Genomic DNA, 27,203 nt, shown 5'->3' with positions numbered 1-27,203 from the left:
CCTACCTAGAGTGGATCTACCTAGAGAGATTCCACTCCTGCTCCAAAGATGGCTTCTCAAAGCTCCTCCTCAGCAGAGTGGGGCTCTCCTGGCCATTATTATACTCATACTACAAAGGTATTCCTCTGCCAGTCTTTCTCTGAACGGGTCTGTGTCCACACTGTGCCCAGGTTTGGCCAAATACAGCTCCTTTGGCCAGGCATAGGATTGTCCCTCCTGTTGAATCAGTGGCACATGAGGGCCACATTCTCAGTAAAGGGAAGGCAAAACCTTCAATCCAGGGTGGGGAGAGGCAGGCATAGTATTTATTGAGCACTGGGGATGCCATGTGCTTTATGTACATTGTGTCTCATTTAACCCACATGCCTACTCCACAGAGCCTATTGTTCTCTTTACAGTGGGTACAAAAATGGAGCAGAGAGACTCACTTGGGGAGCAGAAGGTCCAAAATATAGGAACAGAGTGTAAGGTAGAGACCCAGCTGGAGAAATACGCTTACTTTATGTGGGTCCGTTGCACAGTAGGCTGGGAGATGACAGTGGTGCAAAGGAAAGGGAGTCTCATTTTCAAATAAAGGTGGGGAGTCCCTGTTCTCTCCTCCTAGTATCAAAGAAGAAGGGGCAGCTGCCTGTGGGCTCTGCAGGAGGATGCAGGCTGGATGGTAGGCAGGCACTGCAGCCCTCGGGCTCTGGTGGCAGGTCAGCCTGGGTTCAGCCTCTTACTCACTGTGTACAGTCTTGTCCCCAGCTTCCTCCTCTCCATAATGGGAATGGTAATAGTGGCTACCCATAGGGTTGTTGTACAAGGTCATGGAAATAATGTATGTGAAGTGTTTAGAACAGAACCCAGTACGCAGGAGAGCCCAGCATCTGGCAGCCACTGTCATTATCAGGTGACATGGGGCTCCCTCCCCTCCGTGATTCTAGTACATAAAGGCTCATTTCTTTGCCATTTTGATGGCTCTATGCCCCCTTCTCTGCCCTTTCTCTTGTTGTTTCTTATTTCATGTTACCTTCCTAGTAAAATCCTTTAGCCAGAGATCCTTCTCTTTCTCTTTTACCTTCTCTTCATCTGGTTATGGTATATCTATTCTTCTCTTAGGGCCTTTGTCCGTCTCAAATGCCCTGTTCCCCTGGACTAGGAACCCACTTCAGCTTTCTCCAGACCCCTTGGCTCTTGGGGATTTCCCGCGGGCTAAGCTGTGGGAGGTGCCAGCCCATGGTGGTCAGAACAGATCTTGGTGGGGGCAGTCCGCAGTGTTTATTCTCCTTCTGCCTCCTCTCCAACCAAGAAAGCCAAGATTGGTCTTACCTGCTTCAAATATGTGGGCTGGTAGCTTATAGGTGTGGAATGGGAAAGCTAAACTGTCCAGATCCTTAACTTAACTGTCCAGGTAGAGCTTTCAACCTCTAGGTCAACTGAAATACTTAAGGTTACTCCTGGAGTGAACACACCAGCCTTCCTATTCTATATTGGATTCAGTACTAACTTTTGCCATTTGTGTATACTGACAGAAGGAGAGAAAAGCAATCCACAAACTGTCTATCCATATACCTACAATGACAGCACGTGAAAAAATAAGTAGAAATGATACAATTGCTTGATATGCACCACAAGTCCCCTAATTTTGCATTATCTGCTTCCTGAAAATTAAAATGCCACTTTCCCAGATGCATTGATGTGGATTACCGTACCAGGAACAAGGATTGCTGGGCACGTGTGGCTGATGGAAGCAGAGGAGGGGCCTTGGAAATACTGCCCTTGGCAAACTGCATGGCCATGCTCCACATGGGGACTGGACTCCAGGAGTGAGGAGCCAGTAGTCCCTGAGCCCTGGCCATGGGCCAGAAGGACACAACCTCCCCGTACCCGCCATGGCAGTGAGTGGTAATAACATGAGTATACAGTCTGCCAGGGTCAGACTACGGATTTTGTGTGAATGTGCAGTTTGAGAGACAAATTACTTGCCTTGCTGCCTTGAAAAGAGGAGCACCTCAGTGCGTGATCTGGGATTGAAATCAATGCATCCCACGTCTCCATTTGGCAAGAGCATCTTGCAGGCCTGCAAGAAAGATAGATGAATATTCCTGAGGGAAAAGTTGAACTCTCAACCCCCAGGCCTGGAGCCCAGTCCCGCTGCGGGAGGCAGCACAGGGTCTGGGTTATCAGCAGTCACAGTTTAGCATAATCCTCAGAGGAGTTCAGTTCATGTCCTAGCACAAGCTCAGAGCCTGGCATAAGCAGGTATCCTGCCCATGTTTCTTGGGCCCAGCAGGAAGACCCTCTTGGCCCTCAGGTGCTCAGCTCTCTCCAGAGCTCTGGTGACCTTCCCAGGGAAGCTTCCCAAGCAAAGCAGCATGAATTTCTTCCCTTCCCAGGGCCCCTTAAGCTCTGGAATGTGTGGGTTCCCAGCCCTGGTGGCAAAGTTTGGATATCAGCAGACTTGGGTTCTGGTCACCCACTGACTGACTGAGTAAACCATCAGCAAAGGACTTCTCTAAATTTGGAATTCTTAACTTTGAAAGAGGAATGAGAATTAGTTTCAATTTCACAGGCTTGTGGTTGAGAGTTGGAAGATAAGTTATGTAAAATGGTTAGCATCAACCTGCTCAGTAGATGGCTGTGTGTTACAGTTTCACCCAGGGCCACAGTTGGGCAAGTGATGATTCATCAAAAGACAGTACTTCTAAGATGGACTTGGATAAAATTCTGCCTCCTTCCCTGCACAGGCCTCTATGCGGGCTGTTCTCTGAAAGCTTTGGGAACAGCAGATCCTCTGAATGAGGAAAATAGACTGAGTAGCAAGGAAGAAAAATGCCCTTTCCCCAAGTCCTGGTAACCAAGGAAACCAAGAGACATTCAAAGCCTTGATTACTGACAGTGGCAAGGGTGACATTAGCCAGTGCCCCCCATAAAACGAGGACTGGGTTACCAGGTGGGAGTTCAAGTGTCTTTCTTTCTCATGCTACTAGTTTTTTGGGAGAAAGGTATCAGCTCCCATTAGGTTTCAGTGGGAGCGCCTACCCCCTTGCTAGGCTTGAACCCGAGCTCCCTCCCGCACACAATCACTCAGGGCCCAGTCAGGAAAACAGAAACTGAAACTATACTAATTTTTTAAGAGAGGATTTAAATCATGATGTTGGAGTTGAAAGGCTAAAAGAGCAAAAAGGAGATGCTGAGGACACCCAGGGATTAATAATGGAAATAAACAGCATTCTCTACCAGGGCTGGGAGCACAAAAGGGCAGTATTACCAAAACCTAGGAGGCTGGAGGAGGGGCCCTAGCTTTGGTGAGTGGGTGTTCCATGCAGCCCTCTGAGAAGGGGTGTTGCCTATCTTGTGCCAGGACCTCTGAGGAAGAGGCACCTGTAGCTCCTCCCCAGACTTCTGGAAAGAGAGCTTGGCTTGACCCGTGTCCCAGAGAGTGGGGAGAGCTGTGGAGCTGCACCCTGACTGCCCAGGTACACAGCTGAGAGCTGAAGAAGCTTGTGCAGGGAGTGACCAGAGAAACTGCTGGAGAGTGGGGCTAAAGCTGACCGGGGCTGCTGGAGCCATACTACAGGAGCTGAAAGCAGGGAGGAAGCCCCTTCTCTCCTCCTCCCGCCTATCAGTCTCCTGCCAGAGCTGCCACTGGTAGACCCTAACAGGAAACCAGCCGGCAAGGGAGTCTGGGTAACTTACTGGCCGGTGCCTAGCCAGTAGAGTGTGGAGGGCGGACTTGGTGCTAATTGGCAATACATAAAGAGCTGATGCACACATCCCGGGGCTCACTGTCTCATTTCATCCTCACGATATTTCTCTCTTGTAAAGCATATTATTTCCAAATTATAATAGACAAAGATAGAAGTTAATTGACTTGCCCAAGTCACGCAATCTGTCAGTCCCCAAATAGTTACTGAATGTTTGCTGTGTGACAAGTACCCTTCTAGTTTTGGGACCACAAAAATGAACAAGGTAGAGTTTATTCTAGCAAGGAGACTTGTCTTATTGAGGGAGGGAGGGACAATGGGAGTAGGGAGATAATTCAAACACACAAAGAGATAGATGAATATATTGATAGTCTCAGGTGCTAAAATTGAACACAGTGTAAATATACTAGGTGTTAATGGGAGATAGGTTAGAAATGGTCCAGGTCCTAAGGGACTGATGTTAGCACTATATACCAAGAACTCAAGTGAATGACCAGTTACCATTCTGAGTCACCATCACATCTGTAAACTGGGAGTAATGCTCTCACAAGTGGAAAAGTTCCTCATGAAAGCACATTCAACAGAGCATCTCCCAGAGCTGCTGTCATGACTAAGCTGGATAAAGTAAAGGACTTGAGCCGCTGGCGGCAGCTGCTCAGGAACTCTCCGTTGCCCCCTCTCATTAGGAGAGTGGCGTCATGGCCTGGTGGCCCCGTCCATGGCTAAGAATAGAGCAGTGCCAACTCTGTAAATCAGTGTCAGCATTCTAAAGAGAGGTTGGATTGTTCTAGAACAGCCTCTGAACCACCATCCTGATTCCAAGGAGAAGCAAACACTGTATGGGCGCTGTCTCCCATCCCCCCTTCCCTTTCTCATTCTCAGTTGGTCCTTCTGTAAAATGCAGCTGTTTCCCAGATCAGCTCAGGCTGGGAAAGCTGTTGGATCATCAGCTTCTGAAAGGAAGAGTCTTAGCTTTCTTTAAATGTGGACCAGCTATCTCATACATTTCATACATTGCTCTGTATTCAGTAGGCACTGCATAAAGAGTGTTTGAATGGCTGATCAGAGCTGTTTCCTTGTTTAATGAAGTTTCAGAGAGAATATCACCTCTCCATAAAGAAAGGACCTGAGGCTTAAAACCCCAGTCAGAAATTTAGGTTTGGTCGAAGAATGGACATACAGAGCCGTGAAGTCCTGTGAAATCCATCACAAAACAGGCTCTCCCCAAGGGGCCTGGGACTAGGGACTGCCCAGCTCCAGGGGGATTCCCTGGGAATTTTGGACTACAGACCTCACTGGCTGAGAGTTTCTTCCCCACCTAGGGGACAGGCTGTGGCTCTGCTCCCCACTGGGCATATTCCCTGCAGACAGAGGGCTCAGGCAGCATGGATAGGATTACTGCCCACTCCCACCACCCTTCAGCTGTTTTTGGCTTCAGATCCAGTGCCTCAGGCCTCTACCCAGGATAGGATACCTGTCAGTCACTAAGGGGGAAAAAAAAAGCAGAGGGAGAGAGGGCTGGGAGTAGCTGGTAAGAGGAGCTACGTGTGCAGCTGGTACACTGGCATCGAGAAGGGGCATCTTGTCTGCTGAGTACGTGTGTGTGTGTCCTCGAAACATGAGTATGAAATATGTCCTATGTGGCTGCCTTACCCTGTTTCCCCTGTCTTTACTGGCATGATCTTCATTCTAGGCTTAGGGCACTGGCTCTCAAATAGAGGTGGAGACTAAAGGGCAGAGAGGGATGCAAGGAGAGTAGTGCCTAGATGTGTATTTGGAAAAGCTCCCCAGGAGATTCTGTCCCTCTTACTGGTTGGCAAGTGCTGCTGGAGGTGGGGAGGGCAGGGGTTCTAGGCTTCCCCATTATGCACTGCCTGAGTGAAGGGGCAAAGACAGGAGTCCTGAGGGCTGCCCACTGGGGCCACATGCTTCAAGGAGCTTTTAATGGAAGTAGGAAGAGGTTCAAAGCTCCAGTCTGTAAGACTTGTCCTCCTTTGAGGGATCAGAGTGGAACCTCTTGGGAGTGGAGACATAGGCAGGCAAGCAGACTCCTAAAACTGCCTCTGGAAGGGCTAAGGGAAGGCCTGTGTTTTGCACATGCTTCCGTCTGGTTCCTAGGATGGGAGACAACATTAGGGGCCAAAGCCCTCTAGGAGTTAGTAGCATGTGTTTCCCAGGGATACCCACAAGGCTGCAAATGCCCCTCAGGGACCTAGTGCAGGTGAGGCCACAGGTTGAAGTTGGTCTGTCAAAAGAAGATGGCCACCAGTCTAGGCAGGGACCCTTATGAGAGTGAATAAGATGATGCCTGAGTCTTCATGGGATGGCACTGATGGGTTGGACAAGTCATTCTTGATTCAGGTTCAGGTTAATGAGGTGCAGAGTTTGCAGATTGTATTTGTTTCTCCTTGCATCATGAACTGGTGTGTATGTCTAGAAGCGGGCCATGTTGTGTTTTATCTGCCCGTTCCTCTGCTTCCCTGGGCCATCCCCTCTATATCTGTCACTAGCTTTAGTCACAGTCTTCTACCTGGCCTCTCTTCAGTTGCTCCTCCCACCCACCCACGTGGGGTTCTGATTCCTACTGACCTGATTATCTACTTCACCTTCACTGAAGAACAACTAGGTGGGAAGGGAGACTGCTCTGGCTAGGACAGTAGAGTTTGAGGGGTCTCTGAAACACTGATGTACCCGTGCTCAGTGTGGGAATATTCAGGCTGGGACTAGAAAGAAAAGCAGCATTGGTTTATAAATGTGAAGGAAGGGGGGCTTCTCTCAAATGTTATTTCATTGCAACTCCACAGGAAGAAGAAGTAGGAACTGTACAGAAGACAACTAAGGCTTTGAAAGATCAAGTAATTTCCTCAGGGTCTGAAACCAGCACACGGCGGGTGTGGGCACTTACATCCATTGTCTTGTTGGCTTCTATGCCGGCCTCAGCTGCGTGAGGATAAATACTGAAGCAGAAGGGAGAACAGCTGGCGAGGCCTAAGCGCAAAGGGCAGGGCTGTGGACAGGGCCTCCGTTAGGGGAGGGAGAGAGGAGGAAGTGGTGAAGCAGACCTTGTGTTCTAGTTTGAGGGCTGCCATACAAACGACCACAGACTTTGGTGGCTTAAAACAAATTGCTTCTCTCTCACAGTTCCGGAGGCCAGAAGTCTGAAATATAGTTGTCTACTGCCTTGGTTCCTTCTGGAGGTTTGGGGAAGGATCCATTCCAGGCCTGTCTTAGCTTCTGGTTGCCGTCAGCAATCCTTGGCATTCCTTGGCTTGTAGCTACATAACTCCAGTATCTACCTCCACCTTCCCCATGGCCTTTCTCTGTGTTCTGCATTTTTCCCTGTCTCTTGTAATGGCATTCATCACTGGTCTAGAGCCCACTCTAATGCAGGATGATCTCATTTTGAGATCCTTACCTTGCTTACATCTGTGAAGAACCTTATTCCAAATAAGGCTGCCTTCTGAAATTCTGGGTGGACACGCCTTTCGAGGGTCACAATTCAGTCCACTACACTGAGGGAGCACAAAACAAGGAGAAGGTGACAAATGTGACCCCTAGTGAAATGCCAGAGGATAGCAACTCCTGCACAGCAGTGCCATCTCTTCCTTGAGTAGCAACCCAGGGGCACATCTCATTCTCTGGGTGGCACTGAGAAGGAAGGATACTCATCTGTCTTGGGTTTGAACCTTCCTGAAGAAAAAGGAACAGGAGCATCTGTGGGAGTCTTTCAGGCCCCAGGTTGGTCTGTCAAAAGAAGATATGTCCAATCCACCTACTGCCCATGTCTGCCAGTCTAGTGGGGACCTTAGAGGAGTGAATAAGATGATGGGATGGCACTGATGGGTCAGACAAGTCATTCTTGATTAATGCCAGAAGAAAGTACAGATGCTGCATGGTGATGGGAGGGGCCTGCCTGTTAGCAGTGTGCTGAGAGCCAGTGGACCAGGTCCCCTGAGAACAGAACAGCTCTAGCCTCTAGGGTTTTCCAGGATAAAGGCCACTGGGACATCTGTGCATTCCTACTCCTTCTGCCTAGTGCTGGGCCCAGAGGTCACGAGTGGTCAACAGGGTAACTGGTAACCTCAGCATCCTTCAGGGAGGCAGGATTTTTCAATAAGCCAAACAGTTGGGCTCATGTGTTGCTAGCCCTCTTTTTCAACTTAACCAATCAAAGTCTGGGCTCCACCCTGAGTCATTGGTTCATCCTGACAAATTAAAACACCACATAGCCTAATGCATCTAAAGAGGCATTCCCTCTTTAGATCCTCTGGGAATCTTGGCTTCTTGGCCTCTCGCCTTCCCTTGGCCAGATATTCTACTTCCTAGTGCTGCCCCTGAATTCTTTAGAGAAGTTGCCAATGGACAAAGACGGAGAGACACTAGTGGAGGTCATCAGCCTATACTGAGAGAAACTGTCCTTTGCCCTAAAACCCAAGGCATTTTCCCTAGAAGAATGGCCTCAGACATGGTGTGGGCAGGGACTCCAGTTGCCCGGGTTTGGCTCACAGCTCCACAGCTTTGTCCTCTTGGGCGATCACTTACTCTTTCTGAACTTGGTTTCATTATTTGAAAAGTGAGGATAATAATGTACCCACCTGCTGGGGTTTCCTCGAGGATGGCACAGGTCCAACATTTAACACAGTGCCTGGCACATCAGAGCTCTCCATCAGCATCAGCTCCTCTCACCAGGACTGCCACCACAAAGACACTGTTCTTCCCTGGCTGGCGTTTCTGCCTTTGTGTCTTGGCGTGGCCTGTTCCCTGTTTGGAATACCCTCACCCAAATTCTTTACCTTTTATACCTAATTCTAGCTCATCCTTCTAGAATCATCTCAAGGACCGCCCCCATAAAGAGTAATACATAATACATTTACTGAGCAACCATTAAATGTCAAGCACTCTCCTTAAGGGCTTACTTACATTATCCAACTTAATCCTTATAACAGTCCTGTGAAAGCAGTTGTATTCTGTGCTGAAACTGAGGTTTGGGGAACACGATCCAAGTCCACCTGACTTCCAGCGTGTGCACATGCCATCACTCCATGCTGACTCCACAGGCTCCTGCCCTCGCCCTCCCACCCTGGGCCCACTTTAGCACTCTGTGCTTATGATGTGAGTTTACTGCTCTATCTCCCGAGCCTGGCATCCCCTGGAGGACAGTGCTGTGCTTTGTTCCCTCCAGCCTCAGGCCAGGGCAGGACACAGCCTTAGCTGAACTGGCCTGGGTCCCTCTGGGGCCCCCTCCCCTCCTCGAGGCTCAGGGCCTCCCATGTTCTGGGCTGTCACGTATTCATCATGATACCAAGTAGAAAATGTAGCATTTGATTCCATTATAACAGAAGTGATCTTTCTGAGGGGGTTGAGAAGTGGCCTTTTCCAAAAGTAAAACCCAACCAACTGCCTTATCCTATCTGCCCATCTGCAGTTTGTTTTTCCATGTTTTAAGTTTCTTAAATGGCCCAGTTTGTTAACCTTCATGTTTTATGCTCTGCCATAAAACCAGGCAGGGTGACTGGTGGAGGAGGCTGGTGGGTGAGGAAACCACAAGGAAAGCTACGTCAAGTGGGCCTGTGGGGATGTTAGGGCCCTTCTGACGCTCGGCCACTCACGGTGCTTGAGTCAGCACCAACATGGACCCCAGCTCTGGGACAAGAGGCCTGGCTCCTACTAGCAAGGAGCTATAGAGTGTGTGCGCCCTGCTGAGTGCTCTCAGACAGTGGGTGCTCAGTAAATGTTTGCTTGGCTTTATGTCCCCCCACTCTAAGACAGCTTTTTGTCAGATCTAAGAAAGAAAGAGTTGAAGGTGGTTGCGGGGCCTCCCCGTTTCCTCTCAGTCATCCTTCAGGGACCAGAGGCTGAGTGAGAGACCAGGGTCATCCCCCACTCCAATCCCAGGTAGCACCTAGGAGGGCTGAGTCTGGCTGGAAGTGTGAGTACAGGCAGAGAGGTGCGCAGGAGGCTGGTGTGTGTGGCCACACTCATGTGAGCACAAGTCCATGCACAGGGGACAGCAGAGTAGCAGTGACCTCACCATCCATCCATCCAGGGGTTCTGAGAGCCTAGTCAGCAGACCTGGGTCAGGCTGCCCATGTCAGAATCACTTGGGAGCTTGCTGCAAATGCCAGTTTCTAGCCCTGCCATGGGAAATTCTCACTCACTAGATAACCTCTTCAAGGGGTTCTGAAGTGCAGCCAGATTTCAGAACCATTGATCTGGTACAACCAAGGAAGGATATAACTTTCCCAAGGTCACACAGTGACTAGTCAGTGGCAGAACTAGGACCACTCCAAGCCAGTGCTCTTTCTACTGTTGAGCATTTCAGATTGGGGACATGTGTCTGAATCCAAGAGAAAATCATCTAAATCCCTTTTGATATATCCATAGATTTCGATGACTCATACCTCAGCTCATATATGCAAACCACTGAGGATTGACATTACATATGTATTTTTATTCCACAATCTGAGTTCTTTTAAGTAACTGTGCGCCCACTTGGGTGTCCTCCTCACATTCTCTTGCTGCCAGAACTCCAGCAAGTCCATTCCCCTCCTAGGCCTGCCTTTCCCCCATGCATGAGACCCCGAGGGGATGACTCCTCCCCTTGGCCTGGTCCTGGCTAGGGCTTGAGAACAGGTTAGGCTTGAGAGGAGCCAGGCCCTCTTAATGTAACCCAGAAGAGGTGGTCGACTATCCTGGCTCACGTCAGATTCCAGGGGTATTGGTTTTTCAAACCTAGTAGAAAATAATTACCAAGAAATCCCTATAGCTTAAGGATCTGAGTGTCAATTCCATTCAGCTCAACAACCATTTTAGTCTTCCCAGACTTAGTGCCGTTGCTTGGTGCGAGCTTAGAGGGATGCCAAGTTGGATGAGCAAGGCACAGCAGCGTCCCTGCCCTCCAGGCGTCCTCTGTCTCCAGGTTGCAATAAGTCATGAGCTGCTCAGCATTCTGAGCAACATGTCAGGCTAGAAAAATATATGCCCCTGTGGGCTGGCAGGACTCTGGCTGGATCCAGGAAGGATCTGGACTTATCCCATTACCAGTGCCTTGAAACCATGCCAAGAACAGAGTAGTTTTCTATCACCAGGGCTGGGCCTTTTCCAGTGCAACAAACTCTCCAGACAGACCCCAGCACTTCTCTGTTGGTGTGGTCCCTGACTAAGGATCTGTGATGTGAAGAAAGAAGGCAAGAGCCAATGAGCAGTTGTCCTCATTGCAAAAATGTTCATCTCAGGGGTACTTTTAAATGTCAGTTCCCTGAGCTCATGTAAGAGTTCAAAAATAAAATCAGCCAGGCAGAGATGATGAAATCAGTATGAGGTCAGTCTGCAATGAGGATGAGTGAAAATGGAAGTCCTTTAGGATTTTATTTTCACACCATCCTTCAGGAGCCTATGTGTGGTGCATAGAGAAGTTACCTGTGATCTCTTTTTCTCTCTCCCCATTAAACCACAAACATTAGAAGCAGATTTTTGGAGGGAGGGCAATATACATCACTTCTTTTGGCTTCACAAACGAGGATGGCTATAGCCACAGAGTTTGGATTGACCCTGGCCTGTCTACCAGGGGGTAATGCATCTGCAATGGAGTCCTCAAATCTCAAATTCCAGGGGCTTAGCGAGTGAGTTAGAGATAGGGGGTCCCCTTTAGCTGGAACAGGAAACATCTGCCCATCTGTCAGGGCTATACACAAATACAGAGAACATCCCATACCCTACACATTGATATAATTTTAGTGTTTTCCAGAGGGGTTCTTTCATTCAAAAGAGAGGATCTGGGGGAACTGGCTTAAGAAATGCTGCATATAATGTCTTCCTCTTAGACATTCATAAGGCACATTAGCGTGGTAAGGCTCTGAGAAGTCCTGCAGTAAAGCAACCCATTTAACACTGCGGCTCAAACGTACCTAACCTTGGAACTTCTCCCACCTCATAGTACCTATTAGAGCATCATGGAATACTTCGGACAGACTTGTTCCCCAGACCTCCATCCATCACCTGTCCAGTACAGGGAGCATCGTGGGTTACGGAGTTGGGAGTCATGCCCATCATTCCCAGGATACACTCTTGCCATGGGAAGCTGTGGAGCATCTCCAAGCAGACGAAGAGCTGCTGTGGCTGGTGCTGGTGGCACAGACCTCATTGTCATGAGTCATACAACCACTCCTGCCCACTCAGATCTAAAATACTTGGCAAAATGCGTGGTCATGGCTGCCTCTGAGACACACTCCATGACTAACTTCTCCAGAAAAGCAGTTGAAGTTAGTAAGCAGAGCCCTTGACTCCAGATCAGCAAAGCTGTCAGACCACATCAGCTCTGTAAAAATTCCTTTTGCCTTGTCTCCTGGGGGTGGCAGGTTTTACCTCCCTGATTCTCAAAGGAAGAACCAGGCATTTCTGCAGGATAGGAAGTTCTTCCCTGGCTCACCTGTCCATTGGTTGAGACAGTGATGTTCAGGGGGGCTGCCTATCACACAGGATGATGGAGGGCAGCCTAGGATGACACTTTGGAAAAAAAGCCTGCACAGATCCAGAGACCCGTGGTTCCACCAACAGGCCCTGTCTGTGAGTGCCTGAACTGCCCACATCGACCACACAGTCATAACACCTGAATATGCTGGCTGGTTCAGTCCAGGATTCTGACCCATGGGGCCTCTGGGGGACAAGCACAATGTAGCCACACCCTCAAGGAGGAACTCCCACTTCCCCTCCGAAATGTCCACCATGAATTATGTTAAGCCTCTTTGGATCAGTTTTTTGTTGACTCCTCAATATCTGAAGAACTTCCTTTTCATTAGTCTTAGAACATCTCAAGTCTCAGAGGCTGCCCCTGACCTTTGATGTTGAGAGATGTGTGTCCAGGCCAAACTCTGCTTTTTATAACATTGACTATGACCTCTGTGATTTCATCTTTCCAGGAAGAAGATATTATCCCACGGATTCATTAGCCAATATTTATGTGTTCTACATCGCACAAATATTTATTGAGGGCCTGCTAGGTACCAGGCACTTTGAACAGCTGGAAATTGGAAACAAAACGGAAAATCATTGCTCTTTCAGGGCAAATAATAAGCAAACATTTAAAAAGTAAAAAATACAATGTGACCTCCAAAGTACTGTTCTGAGCCCTCAGGGACCTTTTAGCGGGATAGGATATGTTTGTGTTCAGGAATTGTTGCTTACAAGGAATAGACCTGCCCAAACTTGCTCAAGTGAAAAAGGGGGATAGTGTTAGGAATCAGATATCCTGCAGATATAAAGGGCAGGAAAAGAGCAATGAGCTGTAAAAGCCATCATCTCTCTTGGGTACATTCACATTCTCACCCACTTTCTCCTTCCTCTTTTCTGCATTCCTTCCCTCCATTCCACCTTCCTTCCTATTCTCTTCTCTCTCCTCCCCTCTCTAAGAAGGCATGTGAGTAGGCAGAAGAGAGTTGGCCTCTCTACTACAAAGGGATACAAGATAGAGAGTAATCAGGACAGAAGAGCAGTCAAACTGTAGAAAGGGCCATTGGAGTGGGGAGGTAGGAGGATAACTTACAGCACATTGAAATCAGCGAAGACTTTCTGGAGGAGGTGCATTTGCGCTGGGTCTTGGTGTGAAGAGGATTTGGATGCCCAATGGAGAGCAGAGGCCATTCCCAGAACAGAGTACAGCGCGTATAGAGGCATCCAACTCAGAGCACAGAGAGAAAAGGGTCCCAATCACTCTACTTATCACTTCCCCATCTCCCCATGAGGACTTTATTGGGTTTCTCTGTCCCTCTTCAGGGTGGAGAGGATTCTCCCGAGTCCCACTTCTTGGATCTGCAAGCCAGACTATAGGGGCAGTTGGGGTACGGCTAAAGAGGGGACCAGAGGAGGCAGGGATGGGAGAAATGCTGCCCAGTGGAGGTCAGAAAGTCACATATCAGAATCCAGATACTAGCTGGAAGATTTAACCACCCATCCACCTGTTAGTGACCTCAGTGTAAAGTTATCTAGTGACAGAAACTTTGACCAAGAAGTTAGTGCACAGACGTGGGCCTCTAGTCTGCCAGTGATTTGCTGATGGATTCCTAGCATCAAACAATTAACTGTTTATTTGGCTTCTCTGTGTTGGGCACTATAAAACAGTCGTCTTGTTGGTCATACCTGAGAACCTACTGGTGACAGCACAGGGCAGGGCCTCTTGGAGGAGGTAGGGCAAGTTGCGTGTCATCTTCAGCTGGGGGCCTTGAAAGGGCGAGGACAACAGGAGCTATTTAAGCATCTCCAGTGGGCCAGTGATTTCATATAAGTCATCCTGTATCAGCTTTATACCAAGTCTGAAAAGTAGAGATTTTCCTCACTTTTTAAGGAGGAAGCTGAGACTCAGAAGTTAAGATACCTGCGTGAGGTTACATGGTTAAGTAATGGGGCTGGGACTTAAACTTAGTTCTTTCTGACCCCAAACCCCTGCTCCTGGCATGACACCATGTGTGCCTCCCCAAGACCGGTGGTCCTATGGCAAGTCCCTGGGACAGGTTCTGGGTGGGTCTAAGTTGCCTGCCCAGGGCACAAAGTTTCCCAGATTGGGATGATGAAAAAGCTGCTGTTCTCCCTTACCACAGGCCTCTCCTCTACTTCTACACAATCTCAATACCTGTAGTCCTCAAATCAGAAATTTACACTAAAAAGACAACCTATTACAGGTTGCGTCTCACAAATTCAAACATGATGTGGGTCAAAACATGTCCCAGAGTCTAACTGGCACATGCAATATAAGCTAGAAATTATGGGGCTTTCCCATAGTCAGATGCTGACCCGGGGAAGGCCCCCGTAAGCTGTGGCTTATGCTGCACTCAGGGCCAAATTCATGAGTCTGTTTTGCTGATGGTCCATCCTCTGCGTGAAGTATTGTTATCATTAGTCATTACCTGCTGGCCACCTAATGGATCTGGGGTTTGATACCTTGGGTACAAGTCCCCTCTAGGCAACTTACCTGTTAGGTGATATTTAGCCACTCTGAGCTGCGGTTTCCTTATGTCTGAAATGGGGATAATAACAGGTGTTCCAGTGACTTCACAGTGCTGTCAAAAGGAATACATGAAGTAACATTAAAGTGCCTTGTGACCTGCAAATCACTGTCCAAGTGTGGGTATTATTGTTAGGACAAGTTTATGTTCAACTTTATAGACGTTAGTCTACTGTAAGCTCACCAAGGACAAGGAGGACTTCCGTGCGAGACTGGCTTTTACTTTTCACAGCCAACCACATTCACTTAGGGTCCAGATCTGTGGGTGGCCTTGGAAACCTTAGCTGTAGCCTTGCCAGGGGACTTTCTTGCCCTGAAGTATGGTTTAGACCAGAGATGCTCCAGCTTTTGTGCAGAGATACTAATGGAGTAGGTCTGAAGTGGGGCCAGAAAAATGATATTTGAAAGGCTCATGAGATGATGCTGAATTGCAGACAAGGACGGATTTAAGGGAGGCTAGGACAGTTTCCTGGGAAGATGCTCTTTGGATTCTTCAGCCTCCTGGCATGTGGGGAGGGAAAAAAATGGGATCTGTTCCTCTTGAAGGGAATGACAAAGGGAGTCAATTACCTGCTGTTGGAAAGCTGGGAGTCAGTGTCAATAAAAGGAGGGTGAGGTCAGTCATAGAGAAAAGCCTCGTGAGGCCTTGCAGGCTGTGAGCCCCAGCCTCTTGGCAGCAGGTGGACTGGAAGGAGAGGGCCATGATAGGCAGAGGGGCTGAGCTGGGCTGCTGCAGCCAGCATGTGGCTAACATGGCATGTCGTTCTCTCTCTCTCTCCAGATTGTGTTCCGGAAGATCAGTGACGTGAAACGTGAAGAGGAAGAGCGCATGAAACGAAAGAATGAGGCCCCCCTGATCTTGCCCCCAGACCACCCTGTCCGGCGCCTCTTCCAGAGATTCCGACAGCAGAAAGAGGCCAGGCTGGCGGCTGAGAGAGGGGGCCGGGACCTGGATGACCTAGATGTGGAGAAGGGCAATGTCCTCACAGAGCATGCCTCCGCCAACCACAGCCTCATGAAGGCCAGCGTGGTCACCGTACGTGAGAGTCCTGCCACGCCCGTGTCCTTCCAGGCAGCCTCCACCTCCGGGGTTCCAGACCACGCAAAGCTACATGCACCCGGGTCCGAGTGCCTGGGCCCCAAGGCGGGCGGGGGCGATTGTGCCAAGCGCAAAGGCTGGGCCCGCTTCAAAGATGCTTGCGGGAAGGGTGAGGAATGGAACAAGGTGTCCAAGGCTGAGTCGATGGAGACACTTCCCGAGAGGACAAAAGCATCAGGCGAGGCCACGCTGAAGAAGACAGACTCGTGTGACAGTGGCATCACCAAGAGCGACTTGCGGCTGGACAACGTGGGTGAGGCCAGGAGTCCCCAGGATCGGAGTCCCATCCTGGCAGAGGTCAAGCATTCTTTCTACCCCATCCCTGAGCAGACGCTGCAGGCCACAGTCCTGGAGGTGAGGCACGAGCTGAAGGAGGACATCAAGGCCTTAAACGCCAAAATGACCAATATTGAGAAACAGCTCTCTGAGATACTCAGGATATTAACTTCCAGAAGATCCTCTCAGTCTCCTCAGGAGCTGTTTGAAATATCGAGGCCACAGTCCCCAGAATCAGAGAGAGACATTTTTGGAGCCAGCTGAGAGGTCTATTAAAAGAAAAGTCAGAGACAGACACCTACAACCTTGCCGTGACCACCATCCCTACCACACACGTCCACATGACCAACAATTTTCAAGTAGGCTTTTCCTGACAGAAAAAGTGGGGCCAGTGGCTTAGACGCGCTCTTTCTCTATCTGGAAAAAGATACGGGAAGGGTAGCGTGCCCCTACCCTGCAAGGTGGCAGCTGCATCTGAACCATCTTTGCACAATTTTGAAAGAAGGGACATGCTGTCTAAAGGGTATTTTCCTTCATTTTTAATTTTTTACTACCATGATATTTGTAAAAGATAAACTACCAGAACAGAGCAGCAGCCATCTGGGGACTGGTGGGAAAGTGCCGAGAACCTCTCATGTATATACCATGCTGGGCTCCTTTGCCAAGACCCCCAACGGACTGTGGTGGGCCAGGGACTTCCCGGCATCCCCGTCCTTGTACAGCCTGTGTCTGACATCACCATGTTCTCCTGTAGTTGTCATTTGTAACTAGCTCGGGACAAGCGGAGCTTGAGGGACAGGAGGGTAGAGCCCGGAAACTTTCTGTCTCATGGTTAAGGCCAGAAAAGCAGCTGCAGGTGTGGTGCATGCCGCCCATAGACATTGGAGCTGGGAATCCTCAGGTCTCCTTTCCCAAAGGTGATGAGGCAAGGGTAAGAGCTGGAGAGGGGTCCTTAGGATCCAGGGGTTCTCTGCGGTGCGGCCCACAGCCTGCTCCTCTGGGACAGTTGACAGGGAGGGCTCTGGAGTCCCCAGCTGAGCCTCTGGCCGTGCTCCATGCCGCTGGCCTCACACACAGGCTCCCTTGCCTCTGTTCCTTCTTGGCCTCTTCCCAAGTGTCCCCGTGGCATTCCTCAGGGTATGGAGCATCGGCAGGAAGGGTCATGAGCCCAGAGTTGCTTTATTAACAAAGCAGACACACACAACCTCAGAACTGTAGCAAGTGCTATGTTTATACTTTGATTCTCATTGGGATTGCCCTGCAGACCTTTGTATTTTGTTCGCCGCACGGGGTCATTATAGGCACTTGGGAGCCATGCTGGGCCTTATTTTAAAGCCAGTCTCTCTATTTCCTACTAAAGTCAGTAGGATTTCAAGAGAAAATGGCAAAAGATTTCAGGATCATGATTGTCCTCTCTTCAGGAGCTGGAAAGAGAACGAAGCAGTGAGTTTCCAGCTATCTCTGTAAGGTGATGGAGAAAAGTGGCCTTGGAGCCGTGGCTCCCAGTGATGGTCACAGGGCTGCATATGGGCCATCTGAGCCCTTATGCCACGATGCTTGGGGACAGTCCACTGCCTCGTGGTCACCTAAGTCAGGTTATTCATGTGCTCGGGCTTCTCTCAGTGGCATCTGAGAAAGGAAAGGGGAGAAGTGTCTTCCAGGCACAGTGGAGCTGGCCAGGGCACATGCCCTAGAGAGAGGTGTCAGGACCCCAAATACTGACAAGCAAGGTTAGAAGTTCAGCTCTGAAGAGTCAGCTTGGAGGGAATGGAATTGGGAGTACAGGTGACAGCATGGACTTATCCAGGGAGCTTACCTTTGCCTATGTTAGATGGTGGCCCCATCCCTGGTACCTCTGCCCTACCAAAGATACTCAGTGTTTCTGAGAGCCTCTGGTCCGAGCCTACCCACCACCCCACCCCGCCTCGCCTCCTTAGTCCTGCCCAGTGCTCACGGTGAGTCCCAGGGCTGGGCCCTCGGTTGTCTGTGCAAGGCAGGGCTGACCTCTCCTGGTTCACAGGGTTGGCACAGATGGCCCTGGGAAGCCAGGGCCTGCGAGCTCAAGGGAGAGTCCTGCTCCAGGAGCCCTAACCTCATATGTAGCTTCTCACATGAGGCTTACAGGGGCTGCCCCTAGCTTCTCCAGGCTGTGACATAATTAGATTTAGCCTCAGGTGGCGGCATGCAAAGAAGAGGAATTCTAATTTCCTAAGGCCGAGTCACAACTGTCTGACTTTGGATAAAGCTATGAGGCCTTCAGCCTCTTTCACTTGAGAAGCTGCCAACCAGTCCTTGGGTAAGAGCCCGTAAAATATCTGGAATCCCATCTGTTGGCTGCCCCCTAACATTCTAGTCTGCCATTTCTTAAACATGCTCCTCAACCTGCTTCTGAAGTTTAGGAGCCACCACTTTTAAGGCAGGGTAGGCCTCTAATCCACCCCCAAAACCCAGCCTCAGAAGCACCTGCCCCTGGAGACTTTTTGTTGCCTCCCAGCTCTCCGGGGACTTGATGGCAGGCTTCTTGTCCAGCACTCCATAGCCAATGTCAAGAGGCCCTGCCACTTCCCTCCAGCTCTGCCTGAGGGAGATGGATGTCCATGAAATCTCTCAGACCTCTGGGTATGAGGGGCAAAGATGATGTAAGGCTTTGAAGTCCAGACATGTTTTAGGGTGGAATGTAGCTTTGGAAATGCACTCCTGAATCAGTGCAAACTGGGCTCATGACTGGAAGCCAGCTCCTGCGGCAGGAATCTGTTCCTCTTGGGGTCACAGGTGCACGTGTGGGTGCATGGGCTTTATTCTCCTGTAATCCTCCCTAGGATTTGAGGGATTTTTTGCTGTAATTGTTTTCTCTTTAAAAACATTGTGTAAATGAGCCAAACCTTTCTCCCTTCCTTTTCACACCATGAACTTGGCCGCAGGCTGCTTTGTGCTGCCTTCCCATGCCAGGATGCCACTCTGGGTTCCCGAGCCAGGACCATGTGCCTCAGACACCACTGACCTGAGCCTTCCAGTATAAACCATTATCTGGTGGCTGGAGAGAGATTAGGGAAACAAAAAGTTACTAGGTATGGGACAGAACATTTAGACTTCAGAAAAAGTATGCCAAGAGAACAGATTTGCCCAGGATATATGTTTTTCCTTTTTGAGGAGTGGGGGCATGATATGTGGCACCATTGTCTAGTAAGTGCTATTTGATTTCTACTAAATTCTTTGCTTTGAATGTCATTCATACTGAAGCTCCATTTCCCAGAGAATATCCTGACAGGCTGCTTTGAAGTGGGGAGGTTTTGTCCCTGTCACTTGGCTGCTGGTTGAACATGCTCCTCCCGGCTGATGGAGGGGGTGGGTTTAGGGTTAACTGAGAACTGAGATGGTCAGTGAGGTGGTGTTTGTTCTTGGTGGGGGGGCACTGACTCCAGCAATGGGCACTGCCATCCCATATACTTACAAAGGGCTCCTCCACTGGACATGACAAGATAGCCAAAGGACAGAAACAGAGGGGACCATTTGGTTGAAAAACCAAATTATCTAGTGTACAATTAATGCAACTCATTGCATTAATTAATGCAATGCTACATTATGCTAACAAGGTTACAACATTAATGCTACAGGATAGCCCAAGTATTTAAAAAACTGAGCCCATTTCGCAGCCTTCTAGCAAACTTTTGGAAATACATTTCTTACTTGATTTCTTCTTGTTATCCAATCCCTGGGGGCCTGTTTTATCCTCAACCTCTTTGATCCAGTGTGCTGCTGTTGGCCAAACATCAGCCCTTTTGCTGGAATCCTCCTCTTTCAGAAGTGGGGAGGGCTGAGCAGGGGTAAAATTGTACTACACCACCCCATCCCATTCAGCAAACTTCCTCTCCAAATCCTTAGTTGGAAGGTATTATACCAACTGTCAGGCTCTTTGTCTGAGCCCTTGTGGGGACTCTAGGAATACTAGGTATAGGAAGATCCTCATTTTCCCTTGTTGCACTGACCACTCTGTCTCACATGCATACTCTGGGAAATTTTAGGAGCCCTGGTGGAGATAGATACACATTGCTGATGTGCATTTGATTAATAGATTGTACTATGTCTTGCAATAAAGACGTTTAGCCTTAAGACCCTTGAATGGAACTCCAGCTGTGATAGAGCTGCCAACGCCCCTTCCTCTCTCCTCCCTTATCACCTAGTGTTGCTTAAAGAGGAGGCCATTGAGGGCACACTTGATGCCCCAGCCAGCCTCCCTCTGTTGCTAAATCATTGTTATTGCTCTATATACTGCCTTCTCACTCGCTTCAATTAAGATTACCTTCACCAGCTCCTGTGCCCTCCATCTGGAGGAGACTTCATGATCCTCTCAGCACTGACTGCAAACAAACATCAGAGAAAAAACCATTTTCTCACCAAAGGTGTTCATGTTGAGAAGTTTTAATTTCTACCCCCTACAGCTCAAAAGAATCAATGTGAATTTATCTGCAGCTTAAATTCAAGTGAAACTTCATTCTCATGTAAGCATATCAGACTTACTTATTCTGGAACCTCTAGAACTGGACTTGAATTCCCTGCAGGTGCCAGAGCGGTGGGTGCCCTCCCTGCCTGCCATTAAACTTTTCTTACAGCCCTTGTCTCTTTATCTATCTGGCTTCTGAGTCATCCGATGGATCCATTAGTTGTTCAATGAGAAGTTCACAGATCTCGTATCAGGATATAAACTGATCTTACGTTAAGAAGGATGCACCCTCCCCTAATGAATGTATTCTCTTTATATTCCGATGCTGTATTTGTGCATTAGTTGGAGACTGTCCACATCCGACGTTTCGCTGGCACCTCAAGGACACTTCTACTCATGAGCAGTTCACCATTCTGGGGCTTCTCCTTATATTAATACGCTTTCCATTGAGTCCTGCCAAATCCTTTATTGGGTTTTTCTTTTTCCTTTGCATCTGTCACTTTGTCCAAATGAGCATGAATAAACAAAAGTGTAAATGAGCTGATACTATTTTTGTGGTCAGCTGAGGATGCTGCCAAGAACACCACTGTATATCTGTGGCTTGGGAATGTTAAGAGGAACGTGCAGGCCCCTCCATTGATGATATTCCCTTCTCAACATTTTTAAACAAGCACAAATGATATTTGTAAAAAAAAGTTTTATTTATTATGGTAATAAACTATTTTATACATGATACTTGCTTTTGCCTTTCCTTAATTTTAGGTCACTGAATTGGCTGTTCTGGCCTAAGATGACATTTGTGACCTAAGTTGTGACCTAGGATGGTATTTTCTATTCAAGAGTTTGGGAAGCTCTTATTTGGACAGCACTTACAGTTTTTTGAAAACTTACAGTTCCAGATTCACCAAGACTGTGTGTCAAAGTACCAAATAGTGAGAGAATGGACATGAACGTATGTGGCTGTACGATCTTAAGGTCCAGCTGCAGTTGCTGTACAAGGGCACAGATGTTGACCTCAATGCCTGGTATCACGGAAAACTGTATGACACATGGATCTGATACACCAGAAGCTGACCACCACCCCCCCTTACTTAGATGTACACTTTTTTATTTTGAACAATTTGGATTGAAATTTGTATAAAATATCTTAACGTTTCCCTCGCACCTTTTAAAACATAGTATGAATATAACAATCTTTTTTGAATGACTCAGTGTCTACAATATGAGCTCTGATCTGTGCTTTACACTTCATTGATAGTCTCAGAAGCTATTAAGGTAGCTTGCCTCTAATCGAAATAGTCCCATACACCAGCATGGTTTCAGTTTTGCTATTTTAATAGGTATTGCTTCCTGCTCATGGCAAGGCTCCACAGTATTGCCAACCTGAGTTCTTATTTACCATCCACTGGACCACTTTACAAACATGGCACTTCTCTTATTATAGACAGTGTAACTTAATTAGGGGATGGGGAATCTGACCTACAAGCCTCTGCTTGATCTTATAGGATCACAGTAGGGGTACAGTATTTTTAATGATGTTTCCTTACATTGTGTGCAATGTAATGTTTCCTTACATTTTGTGCAACTGATTTAATCAAATTGCACAAAAGCATTATAAAAATAATTTAAGGGTGATATTGTTTAAAATTCCAAATTATTGATGTTTGTTTCAAAAGTATCACTAATAACGTATTAAAGCATTCTTTATTATTTATTTATTTATTTTTGAGACAGGGTCTCACTCTGTTGCCCAGGCTGGTCTCAAACTCCTGACCTCAAGTGATCCACCTGCCTCGGCCTCCCAAAAGTGCTGGGATTACAGGTGTGAGCCACCATGCCCAGCCTAAAGCATTCTATCTAGATCTCTTCAATGTTGCAAAACATCTCTGTGAATATGATTTTTGTAATTAGTCAAAAGGACCAGTAATATAGAGCTAAGTAATGAATGCCATGTTTTGGGTGCCAGATGGAGTTCAATGATTTTAAAAAGAGGGCTTTTTGTTTTAAAATGAAATAATTTCCCTGAGAAAGGCCTCAGAGAGGCTTTCTCAAAAGGCGCTGAGGCCAGTAGTATCACGATAATTTGGCTTCTCATGTTGTCCACACTGAAGGGAACCCTATTGTATGGATATATTCTGATATACCTGCTAAAAACCAAACTCATTATATTATGGTTAATTTACTATTTTCTTTGTCAATGGTTGTATTATTTTAAATAAGCAAGTGAGCAGTCTCAATTTCTGTAAGGGGAAGCCGCCCCCTCCCCCACCAAAATTGCTATTCTCCCAATATATAGATTATTATACAATTATTTGTGTCATTGATTTTTTCTTGAGGCCTGCTATCTTTAATGGAACAAAATGTTTTCTCCTGACACTTCAAACGAATTAATTTGAAAAAATAACCTTTCAGTCTTCTTGTGTGGTCCCAAGAATTAGAATGACTAAGGTTTGGGTGTCCTTCAGGTATCTTGCTTCCCTCCTTGGGTAGCATCTTGGCGATTGTGCTTGGAGCTCTTGGTCTTGCCCGCAGAGTGAGGCTGGTATCAGAGGATCCAGGGTCTGGAACTGACCTTGGGACCTTGTCTAGTCTTTTCCCAACACTGTGCCTGAAGTTGCCCAGGGCTGATGACATGTCCAGTGTCCTTGACTGAACTCCTCTGTGTGCCCAGGCGCCACTATTCAGAGTAACTACAAGATTTTAGTTAATATGCATGAGGAAAGAAGCATTATCATTTTCATATTACAGCTGGGGAGTAGGAAGAGGTTAAGCAAAACAATGGTCCTGGATAATCCACATATTAATTAATCAGCCTCAAATACAGAGCTAAACACAGTAATCATTTATTAATTCCTGAGAACCACTATGAATCATATAATAGTTTAAAAGAAATTCAGGATTGCCACTTTCAAATAGATCCACTGACTCTTCCAAAATAGTTTAATGAATGAATAAGCCTATTTGTTTTTCTATAAATGGTATACTTGGAAGAGCTCAAAACTTTTGTATTACTTACATGTACACATACATTAGACACTTCCATATCATCATTTTTATACTTCTTTTTTTCTTAGCAAGCCCTTTCTTTCCGAGTAAACTTCAGCCGAACTCCCTCTGGCTGGCCACAAATCCTGAATGAGTGTTAGTCCATGAAGGTTTACTGCATTCATGTAGGTGCCCACTCCTCCCTGAGGCTCATTCCCTCCTAAAACTTCTGAGCACCCTGGAATCACCGGCCCCATGTCTCTCTCTCTCCTTTACCAAGACAGCTGCTGAGGCTGCTGCTATGCAGGTCTACCTGCCCCTCTCTGGCCTCTCTCTTTTGCTTTAGTTAACACATAATGTGCCCACCCAGGGTAGTCAGTATCTGGCTCCTCTCCCATCTCTTTGCCAAGCAGAGAAGCTATGAAGAAAGACAGTCAATAAAATGGTCCTGTACTCTAGGAGTTTAAGCCTCATTGAGTTGATAACCTCAACTCAAGACATAAGGGCCATGCTATGTCATAAACAGGAGGCAGCACTAGGTCCAAGTGAGCCTTTCACTCAATGACAACTTAATTCACCTACTTGAGATGTTGTAAATTCTCCTGTAATTAGATATATTATGGATTCAAATTTTAAGGCTCCTTTACCCCTCCCCACTCCAAAAAAAAAATTCCAAATTCACACAGAAGTATTCTGAATTATCTACCACTTGGGACCTTTGGTAGCCTATCCAGCATCTTTTTAGAGGAGTGAATAATCAAGTTATGTGAATATATTTAGATTTTAAACATTTTCCTCAAACATATTAAAAATAATTCTACAAACATGTAGATTATCTACATGACAAAAAAGGCTCCATTTGAATCAAACCATAACAATATAAACCACTAAACGTGAATCACTGAGTAGGAGGATGACTTTTGAGACGTGTAGAGAGGGTGGACAAGACTCCAGGACACCATCATCGTGACTAGCCTGATAGCACCCATCTGTGGATACACTATCCTGTGGTTTCTAAATGCTGCTTCTGTATTAAGAAACTATTAACTGTAAGGTAGAGGAACTACCATGTTATACTTCTCTGCAAATCTCAGAAACAAGCACCCAAATGTAGATCACCCTGCTGAAGCTCAAATCACAGGACTCCTTGGGTATGGATGCCTTAGAATGCTACAGGGCTGCTACTGTCTTCTTGGACTAGGTAATTCAAAAGACAGCTGTGGCTTGCTCTCTTTCCTACAGAGGGGCTGAAGTGTGAAGCTCAAACTCTAGTGCTGCTTCTAGAGACACTGTGGGATGTGATGAAGGAGGTCACTTAAACATCAACGTCACTCAAATATTTTAGAAATACTGCCCAGAAGACAGGCCTAATCAGGATTTCTGTGTCTCAATCAATAAATGTACACTACATTCTATTCTTGCTTAAGGGGAAAGAATGCAAAGGGCTCATGAGAGTAGGTTCTAGACCAAAATGTCACCTTGTGTAGTTGGGCAAGACACAAAACTGCCCTGGACCCCAGCTTCCTCAATAGGAAAATGATGGGTTGGGGTAGAAGATTTCAAAGACTCCAGGTTAGAAGATTGTCTGGCTGTGAATTTTCTGTGAGATCCAGCATCCAGTCTTGGAGTGAGAACATTCAACCGAAGATGAACAGATCAAATCCCTTACAGGCTGTCCTGGAGTGAGAGGTCAGGGTGAAGCACTGTTTGCCTTGGAGGCCAGCAGCAAGGACTGGCCTGGGCCCAACAGCATTAGTCCATAGCATAGGTCTGGGCCCAGGCAATGCCCACGTGGGAGTAGCAGTACAAGAATCCCAGGACAGAGAGGGTCACCCATGGCCAGCCTGCAGAGGGAGGACACAGATGGAAGAGCAGTTAGAAATGCTTGGGGCAGGATGTCCCATATGGGCAAACTGTCCCCTTTTGGAGAAGGCAACCTGAGAAACAACACAGGCCTCCTGGAAAGTCTGCTGTAATGACAACTTCAGCAATTGAGTCCTACATTACCATCAGAGTCAGCATAAAATGAGGAGTGCACTACTGCAAACACGAACCATGTTTAGAAAAAGGGCAAGCTTTTAAAGAATCCATGTTTAGGGCCAGGCACCTGTAATCCCAGCACTTAGAGAGGCTGAGGTGAGAGGATCACTTGAGTCCAAGAGTTGGAGACCAGCCTGGGAAACATAGTGAAACCTCATCTCTTCAATCAATCAATCAATCAATCAGCCAGACCTGGTGGTGTGTTTCTGTAGTCCTAGCTACTTGAGAGGCCAAGGAGGAAGGATCACTTGAGATCAGGAGTTAGAGGTTACAGTGAGCTATGAATGCACCACTGCAATCTTGCTTGGGCCACAGAGTTAGACCCAGTATTGGTTTAAAAAAAAAAAAAAAGAAGAAGAAGTAGTATCCATGTTTAGAGGACTAAAGCAGTTAGTAATTGAAAAAGGAAAAAAGTCCATGAGTCTGAGAAAAAGTAGTCTCACGTGCCACTGTAAACATGTAGGTCATGTTCCAAAACCTGTACTTGTAGATGAGTTGTTTGAAACCAGGGTACGTTTCCCCCTAGAATAATATTGATTCATGGACAAGACACAAAAATCACCATCATCATCCTCACCGTTGTTTTTTTGTTTTTGTTTTTTTTTTAACTCGTAGTAAGTGTGAAATAGCACTAATAGGAGCTCTGAGCCCTGGGGCATTTAGGATCCTGAAGCTCTAAATATAGGGTCCTCTGTCCTTGGTCAGCCTCCCCAGAGCTTTCAAGAGTTCCAAGTGGTGGAGAGTGGGATAGAGACTTGCAGACGTGGCCTGTCCTTGGCAATAAGACAGGAAGGTGCCAGCAGCCGAGAGGAAAAGGGTGCTGGACAAGATCAGGAGGGTCATTTGATTGGGGGCATCACAACATTTCACAGAGAGCTTTATAAATTTAAATTTTTGACATTTCTTTTGAATATGGCTAGCTAGGAAGTCATTACCTTTGTCACTCCAATTGTGTTAAAAGAAAAGAATGACTGTGAAATGTAGGCATTTACAATGAACTACATTTTTTTCTTAAAGTCCATGAGTCCCATAGTAAATCTCAAAATGTAGATTGAGCATTATACTGAATTTAGTGCCATTTGTAAGCACACAGAAGGGGGAGCCTAAATTAAATATTTGCTTTCAAAACTGAAAGCTTTTAGTGATTCCCTCTACAAATACTTGTCTTAGAATATCTGATGTTCTTTTCTTTTTCTTCTTCTTTTTTAAAAATTAACAGCCCTTTCTGCTGAGTATTTGTTGCTTAACAATCTTCATGTCTTCTGCATGTTTCACTTAAACATTGATTGGGGGTTCTGGAGAGCCAGAGATGCTGGGGAAGATACAAGATGGCAAAATGGAAAGACCCAGTCCCGTGTCAAAAGCACTCCCACTCCAACTTGGGAAAGACACACACACACACATACCAGTGGGACTTATGATCCATGTGGTAAGCACTGGATGATGGAATGCACAGAGCACATTTAAACTGGGCCACATGGGCTGAGCAAGAGTTTGTCAGATGGCAAGGGACAGGGACCAGCTACCAGAGGAAGACCACCTGATGTGTAACCTTACAGGCCATCCAAGGAACGGGGATCATGTGACGTGGCTGCTGCATAGGGAAGAGGCAGGCAGGCAGACAGTGGTAGGAATAGGAAGGAGGCTGCAGGAAGCCCATGGGGATGGTTACAGGCT

General features: G+C 47.2%; 2 protein-coding genes across 11 annotated transcripts in view; one reads left to right on the top strand and one right to left on the bottom strand.

Moving 5' to 3' along the window:
• The window catches only part of KCNH1 (potassium voltage-gated channel subfamily H member 1), a 453,746-nt gene extending 432,512 nt beyond the window's left edge, over nt 1-21,234 (top strand). The window contains exon 11 of one of the 2 annotated variants that reach the window (XM_015116791.3): nt 15,467-21,234. In XM_015116791.3, the coding sequence (XP_014972277.1) occupies nt 15,467-16,324 (858 nt within the window). In that variant the 3' untranslated portion in view covers nt 16,325-21,234. 2 annotated transcript variants of the gene reach the window in all.
• A 2,086-nt stretch (nt 21,235-23,320) lies between these two features.
• The window catches only part of HHAT (hedgehog acyltransferase), a 348,893-nt gene continuing 345,010 nt past the window's right edge, over nt 23,321-27,203 (bottom strand). For 8 of the 9 annotated variants that reach the window (XM_077937214.1, XM_015117485.3, XM_077937224.1 and 5 more), the window contains one exon: nt 23,321-25,330. In XM_077937214.1, the coding sequence (XP_077793340.1) occupies nt 25,239-25,330 (92 nt within the window). In that variant the 3' untranslated portion in view covers nt 23,321-25,238. The remainder of the gene's footprint in view (nt 25,331-27,203) is intronic. The other variant, XM_077937234.1, reaches the window with a different exon arrangement.

The sequence above is a fragment of the Macaca mulatta genome, chromosome 1 (assembly GCF_049350105.2).
Source record: "Macaca mulatta isolate MMU2019108-1 chromosome 1, T2T-MMU8v2.0, whole genome shotgun sequence".
In the NCBI taxonomy this organism is placed as follows: Eukaryota; Metazoa; Chordata; class Mammalia; order Primates; family Cercopithecidae; genus Macaca; species Macaca mulatta.
The sequence above is the reverse complement of the archived record's forward strand: the minus strand, read 5'-3'. Positions and strand labels throughout refer to the sequence as shown.